We start from the raw sequence: 8,060 nt of genomic DNA, 5'->3' as shown, positions 1-8,060 counted from the left end.
GTGTGTGTGTGTGTGTAAAAAGCTGTCAGTTCAGTAGAGCAGCAGCAAACAGATTACACACTCACACTGGTCAACCTGAAAGACTGTACGTGCACAAATATCTGCATTTATGAAGATTAGATGCTGGTTTATAAAAATGTGTGTGTTGTCCTTCTGGAAGAAAATCGATACATAATTAATGAATGAAAACAAGACAGAGAAAACAAAACTAAAGCCAGCGGTGGAGTATTCAAATCTTTTTTTATTTATATAAAAGTAATAATAGCACAGTGTAAAAATGCAAGTGAAAGTTCTGCACATAAAATATTATTGAAGTCAAAGTTAAATAACTCAGTATGGAAAATGATATATTCTATTACTGGATTATAATAAGTGATGATTACATTACACTTTAACAAACACAGTACACTTGTTTGCACTGTTACCTGTGCACTTTATTTTATATTCTATTGTAAATGTAATAAGTCAAATTCCCCGGATGTAACATACCTGGCAAATAAATGGTTCTGATTCTGATTGAGAGACGACCCACAAAACACAGTGGAGATGCCGGGGATTGAACCCGGGGCCTCATACATGCAAAGCATGCGCTCTACCACTGAGCTACATCCCCTCATAAAGTGAGCCATATTTTAACAAGTTGTGATTTGTGTAGCCCATAATGATATTATAATTGTAGCTAAATATATTTTGTATTATGTTTATAATAGTTTGTATTAATCTGAATCTTGGCAGATAAATGTAGTGTAGTTAACGTAAGCCTCTAAAATTGGTTTCCAATAGAAGTAGAAAGTATCCTAAGAGCACAGGAACCTATATATAATATAATATAATAGTACATAACTACAGCACGTACGAGAAAGTTAAAGTTACAGTTGCTAAGCAACGATTCTATCTGTTTGGGGGCGGGGCTTAAATGAAACGTTTCAGATGCTTTTCATTAGAAACTTTACAGGTGTAGAGGAAGGCCCAGGTGTGAGAGAGGGGTCAATCTGGCAAAGCAGCTGATGCATCCCATCCCAAGAAGATCACTTTACTATAACCATATCCGTCATAAAGACAATTTAAATGTTGAATACACTCTTTTAAGTTGCTTCAACATCTTCACAGCTCAGTTGGTTCAAGAAATACACATATTTATTGTCACATCTGTTGCTATTTGAGTTAAATATGTGAATATCAAGCTTCTCATCAAAAGTGCAACGCTAATCTTTCAATGAGACGGACTGCTGCTGGTTTGTCACACTGCTGAGCAAAGCTGTCAATCAATGTGTTTTTCTGTGCTCTGATTGGCTGGCTTGTGTACTCAACAAGGAAGTCTCCGCCTCCGATGGCTGTACTTTTCCACTCCAAACTGAGTTTTAGCATCCAACTACCTCCACTCCTCCTTCTCCTCCTCCCTCCTTCACTTCATCTATTCATAACACACACCTCCCCCTCCCCAATCACACACACACACACACACACACACACACACACACACACACACACACACACACACACGCACACACACACACACACACACTGAGGTTTCCTCCTGAGTTTTTGGTTCTCTGCAGAACCACAACAACTGAGGTTAGGCTCTGATTGGTTCAGAGTTCTGGTAAAAACACGACGACCCAATATTTTCCACTTCAATGTTGTGAAACCTGACTAATTGATTCATTCGCTTTTAGTATTATTTTTGTTTTCTGGAAAATCTTTGCCGTCATGTGACCTGTGAGTAGACACAACTACAGCACCACATTCCAGGCAACTAAAAAATGTCATCCTGTCACATGTGAGCCAGCTTTAATTCTGCTGATTTGGAGCAATTCCAAATGGCATTATACTGTTGGTCTTCATGAGTCCACTCGGCCAGCAGCAATCTAGACCTGACCCATGACCTGTGTCAGGCCAGTCTCATGTCAAAGTCTGGATACAGTAATGGTGATTCCTCGTAGTTGGGTCTCTTAGGTTAGGCGTTACAGAGAAACTGGTTGGGGTTACAGCCCTGGCTGTGTGCAGGTTAAAATAAGAGGAACACAAATTGATCAACTTAATGCCAGGTCCAAATAATATTCAGTCTAATGAGGTATATTCCTGCTGCAGGTCTCAGGTCTGTCAATGTTGGAACCCATCGGCTATCGGTTGTTGGATAAGTGTCGTGTACGACGGATTGTTTCACCAGTAGCCAGTTTACGAGATCATTTATATCAATAAAAAGAGACATCATTGTCAGACGATAGCTGGTGAGTTACGAGATTACATTTCGGCCAATGGGTTCCGCCTGTTTTGCTCTCCCCGCGGCGGTTCTGAAGAGTGAAGCCAATGCGGAAGAGCCTTACACTTGCATTCTCTCCACTGACCACCAGGGGGCAACTCCTCTGTATGTACAGAAGTATTTCTTCCCTCAGTAAACATTGTCAACACGAGTTTATGGTCTCAATATATAGTCTCAAGTCGTCTTCTATACAGCTCGATGTTTGTTTAGTACATTATGGTCCATTTAGAGCCAAACAGACCATAAAGCCGGGTATGCTCTAGGGCGGGGCTACAAGGTGATTGACAGGTCGCTTCCAGAGCCGTATGGCACTTCTACGTCACTCCACATTCCAGATATGACCCAATTTTAACATCTAAAACGTCCTCACAAAGATGCACACACACACACACACACACACACACACACACACACACACACACACAAACACATTGAGAAGTGTGTATTGTTGGCAAAGTGGCAGCCAGCCAACAACAAATACAGACAGAGTTACAGAATTAATGACGGTTAGATAGATCATTGACACACCCACACACACACACACACACACACACACACACACACACACACACACACACACACACACACACACACACACACAAACGCCCTTTAGCAGTTACGGAGACTCCATGTTGTGTGTTGGATAAAGTTTCATATTTCAAGTGTGAATAATTACCTTCTGGGCTTTTTTAAAATCCTGAATTGTGTCACTGTGTGGGAATAAATACACTTTTCCCCAGGGTGGGTGGATTGAGCTCAACTGTGCAGCTGACTTGGTGATGATCAGATAAACAGATCAAATAAAGCAGTGGAATAGAACAGAAATATATTGATATACAAACTACATGGCCAAAAATCTGTCTGTCTCTCTGTCTGTCTATCCATCCGTCCAATAGAACATATAATATATAGATAATATAGACTGTGGAATAGAATGAAGACTCCTCATGAGATTAAACCAGCGACTATAAAGATGGAGAACACGTCTCCACTTCCTCCCACTGTACAAAGAGGTCTTCATCTTTTTAACCTGTTTTCTCTGCTGAGTCAGTTTGACAACCTGGATTATATATTGTTGACCCTTCGGTCTACCTCTCTCTGAAAAAGCTTTTTTGTTTTTCCAACTAGTAGTAATCTATTCAGGGAGTGCAGTTAGTGGCAGTGTGGGCTCCATGGTAACGTCAGCTCTGACTGTGTGACGGTGTAGCACAGGGGGGGCGGGGCTTAGTGATTCCTGAGCATGGGTTTAGCTCAGAGAAACTGTCAATCACAGCTGTCAATCATGACACCAAACCCTCCCCCTCCCCCTTTTTGTTCAATATTTTTCAGCATTCAATAACTAAATAAAACCAAATGTTCACGGGGGACTGATCTATTTGTAATTTGTAATCTGACACACACACACCCTTTTTTAAAGCCATGGTCTGTATGTGTGTGTGTGTGTGTGTGTGTGTGTGTGTGTGTGTGTGTGCGTGTGTGTGTGTGTGACTCTCTCTTCCTGTCTGGCAGTGTCAGCTGACCGAGTGGAGGTAGCGCTGCGGTTGGAGGTAGACTTTCCTGTAGAGCTGCCGCTGACAGCTGAAGAAGTGGAAACAGAAGCTACAGTGCATACACTAGAGACAGTGGAGATAAAACAGCTGTGACCTGCCACAGTGATCGCATAAGAAGCAGGTTAGAGTGATTGTGTGCATGTCATTTTGGGTTAGCACAACCTCGGTATGGAGTACACACTCTAATGCCAACTGAGCTGATCATCTAATCTACAGGTCGAAGGTCAGCCTGAGGAGGTTGGACCTGCTGCTGTGATGTCACTTCTTACCACATATGTTTACTATCAGTCCTCATTGTTACACAAGACTTTAATTGGCTCAAGACTGCATGAGTTACTATGATGACGTGAACAGATTACATTATTAAATTATCCCAAACTGGATGAGCCAACCAGACAGAGGGGGTTTCTGCAGGAGCGGCGAACGCTCCAGAGTCTCACTGTGTTTATAGAAACGGATTTGGGAAAAGTGCATCATTTATTAAACATAATAGAACCTTTTGCAGGCCTTGAATAATGTCAAAATATATATGTTATGTTTGAAAGACTCTGCAACTAGCTGGAAATACAGCAGAGAGACCAGGCCCATGCACTGCAGATTGATACGTGAATGCAATTCACATTCTCTCCAAAACCTCCAGGTTTATAAGGTCATACCTGTTTTTTCATTATCATTGAAGCTCTGGGCCCAGGCGGCAATAATGAATGAATAACATGAGCTTTTCAGGTCTGGATTATAGAGTTAGGATTGCTTTACGTGTCTGTTTATATTTAATAAGTATGTTTATTATTTCAAGTCTCCTAAGTGTGTTTGTGTTCACTCCTCCCATTGGAGTTCATAGACTCGGGAGCTGCTGCTCGTCCGCTAAGCTCCTAGAAGGGTCGGGTCAGTGGTGAAACCCAGGTGACACAGATAAAAGGAACGGCTCTCCTTTATGAACTGTCTCTGCAGACACATTGCAAAGATATTTGAAGAAGCATGAATGTTGAGGGGCCCACAGCTAAATTCCGCCAAAGGGCCCCCAAACTGGTTATTCCAGACCTGATATAATCTCTTTGTCACTCTCATCCCTTAAAAAGCTTTTCTCACAAATACAAGTATTATTTTACACTGTAAATCATCTTATTGAGGTGGTTTACCGGATGAAATGACACCTAAACGCTCCAAATATAACAGTACGTACTATTTAATAATTCGTCCTTACAAAGCTGAGGCCTAAATGTTTTTGAAAGTGGATGTGAGTAATTATGCAAAAGAAATGTAGCCTATAATTCAAGTAAAAACAAAACAGCTACTACACAGCTAATGAAAGAGGCATAGATAAGTAACTTAAGTTAGGCTAACTGGGAATATTGCCTCGGCTAGCTAGCTAAAGCTCAAATGACAAGAAGGCTTGAAGAAGAAGAATGTGTTTTGTTTGTACAGTCTCTACTGCATTTCCCCTCACTATCCTGGACAGTATCTGCTTTGTGTACAGCCTATCCCACTGACTTTATCTTTGGGGGTAAAATAATTCAGATTAAAAATGCAATGAAATGAAGGCATCACAAAAGTTTCTCTATTATACCGTTTGCCAGCCAGCATGGAAACTTGCAGTGCGAATGACATCAGCTGACGGGAAGTAAACATGGCCGAAAGCTGTTGCCTGGTGACATCATTCTGTTAAAAAGTGCTAAAAACTGAGTGTTTCTGGCAGATATAGTCACATACAGACAGACAGTGTGAGAACAATAATGTGAACATGTTCTAGACACCCAAAAGATAAGTATACACCTGGAAATGAGCATTATATGTCTCCTTTAAACACACATCTGTGGTTGCTGCTCCCTTTGGCCCGCTACCATTATTAGTTTATGACACACCAACACAAAGAGGCTTATCTGCCCGTGGGTGTGACCAGCCCACTGTATTCACGGAGCTCACTTCGACAACTCTCCGTTCAGGAACAGTGTTTCTCCCTCCTTCCTGCTTTAATGGCCGTCTAAAATGTCTGAATAGGATAATAAAATGTTTCTTTAAACTCGACAATAAAATGCCGTGTGAGTAGCAATGTTTAAAAACAGATGTAGAGCTTATCAAGTAGCTTTACATATGATTAAATGTATTTAATGTCTTAGTTTAGGTACTCGTGTAATGAGTAATCCCTTCTATAATTACATCAGCATGTCACTCCAGTACGTTTTAGTGTTTTATTCTTCCGTTTCATTTTCAATGTTATATTTCTTGAATGTGTTTTTCTTCGCTGCTCCTCTCACATTGTGTCATGTCACTTGTTGTTTTAATGAACGTTTAGCGGCACGTATTTTTTTTAAACATGGTTTATTTGTGCATTATCACTCTGAGCTAACATGGTGACTCAGTGACACACTGACCCTGATAAATAACACATTTTTATAAAAAATAACTAATTTACACTCATTGATATCCACAAAGACAAATACATCAGCCCACGTTACATCAATCAGATTTTTATTTATAATTTCTTTTTGTTCTTTTTTTTATTTTGTACAGTAAATGGCTTTTTTTGGTTAATGACAGTCTGCATCAGCCAATCATCTGCAGCCTAATCCAGCTAGCTCGATGCCGATTGGCTGTTTGGGCTCACTCCCACCATCCAACCCTCCTCTCTTTGTGTGCAACAACAACAAACGAAAGGCAGCACTTTACAGCACCTGGACACATTGTACATGATGAACCAAATATGAAAAGTGAAAAAACATCTCTCTTAATAATGTCATTTAAGCATTCAGTTCAAGTTTTTGTCTTTAACCTAGAAAAATACCAACATGGTGAGATAATTTAACTTTTCTTTTCTTTATCACCATCTTCAAAAAAGATGAACTAAGGCAGATGACTGCACGAGGATTAAGAAAATTACGCTTGATTTAAAAAACTTTTTTTTTTTAAAGTTCAATTCTGCTGGAATCATTTCACCTTGCAAGCAGATTCTTAACATTTAAGGCTGAATGACTTGATAAGATGGAGTTTTATTATTATTAACTATTTGAATTTTCTGTGAGCATGAAGCTGAACAAACCTGACCCCGCTCCATCAAAGGTTTGAGTTTCACACTGCTGAGAACAAAATGGCCCCTTGAAAGTTCCCGTTCACGGTGACAGGATGTCACAGAACTCGACAAAGTCCCTCTGCATGAAATTCTGGCTCTTAATCAGGTCATCTTCAGAGGGGAAATACTGCATGCTGTCCTCCTGCAGACGCAGACTGTCCTCCTGCAGACGCACACCGTCCCCGTGCAGATGCACACCGTCCTCGTGCAGTACCACAATCTGTCCTGGTGGCGGCGTCGAGCCGTGCGGGTTGGGACTGTCTAAGAGGGCTCCTCTCGCGTTCTCCAGGACGCCCAGGTACGAGTCCATGTCCGTGAGCTCCACGTCGCTGTCGGAGCAGCTGCCGCTGTCGCTCCCGACGGAGTCGGAGCGCATGTGCAGCATCTGGTACTTCTCGTGCATCAGAAACTGGTTGGTGTTCTTGGGGGCGCGCATCCCCCTCGCAAGGTTCCCTTTGACGTTGACGGGCCGGAGGGACATCACCGGCCTCGGGAAGTGTCTGGGTGGATGGGGATAGGGATGGGGATGGGGATGATGACGCTGAGGGTGCTGCTGCTGATTGCGCCCTCTTGGCCACCCTCCCCCTCCTGCCCTCCGCCCCTGCATGCGCCCCCTGCAGCTCTTGGACCAGCCGTGCTTCCTGCGGCTGGAAGGGTCCCTCTGTGGACCCCCTTTCCCATCCAGCTGCTGCTGCTGCTGCTGCTGCTGCTGGCAGCTCCTCCTGCACATCATCTCTGAGAGCATTTTTCTTGTCTTTCTTGCAGTCGCCTCCCTTTCTGCCTGCTTCTCTCCTTCACATCCTCCTCTCTGCTCGGTTGGCCCCACACAACAACAAAGAGAGGCTGGTTTCTGGCTCAGATCACTAATGACCCTCCTCTCTCCCTCTAAGTCTACCTTTTCACTATTCTATCGCCTTTTTTCTTGACCTCTGGCTTTGGCTGATGCATCGCCTGCTCTTCCTCCCCCTGCAGCAGCTTGCCTGCTCGGCTGGCTCCCTGTCACGCCCTCCTCTGCCTCTCTAATCTCTCTTCTTCACCTCTCTAAAAGTCAAATTAGCTTTTGTTTGCAGCTCTGATTGAACTGAGTGAACTGAAATTAGCTGCTTAAAGGGGGTTTAAGCGTCTTCTAGTTGATTTAAAAGCTGCTTTTTTTTCTTTCAGTTTAAGGCCAGCAAGTGGA

At 42.6% G+C, this 8,060-nt stretch overlaps 1 protein-coding gene across 1 annotated transcript; it reads right to left on the bottom strand.

The window, feature by feature from the left end:
- Positions 1–6,124: 6,124 nt before the first annotated feature.
- LOC306736314 (uncharacterized protein) lies at positions 6,125–8,060 on the bottom strand. Its single transcript, XM_079217932.1, has one exon. It carries the CDS (start codon positions 7,623–7,625, stop codon positions 6,921–6,923), a length of 705 nt encoding a protein of 234 aa, XP_079074058.1. The 5' UTR covers positions 7,626–8,060; the 3' UTR covers positions 6,125–6,920.

The sequence above is a fragment of the Taurulus bubalis genome, assembly GCF_910589615.1.
Source record: "Taurulus bubalis genome assembly, chromosome: 5".
Taxonomy (NCBI): domain Eukaryota; kingdom Metazoa; phylum Chordata; class Actinopteri; order Perciformes; family Cottidae; genus Taurulus; species Taurulus bubalis.
The sequence above is the reverse complement of the archived record's forward strand: the minus strand, read 5'-3'. Positions and strand labels throughout refer to the sequence as shown.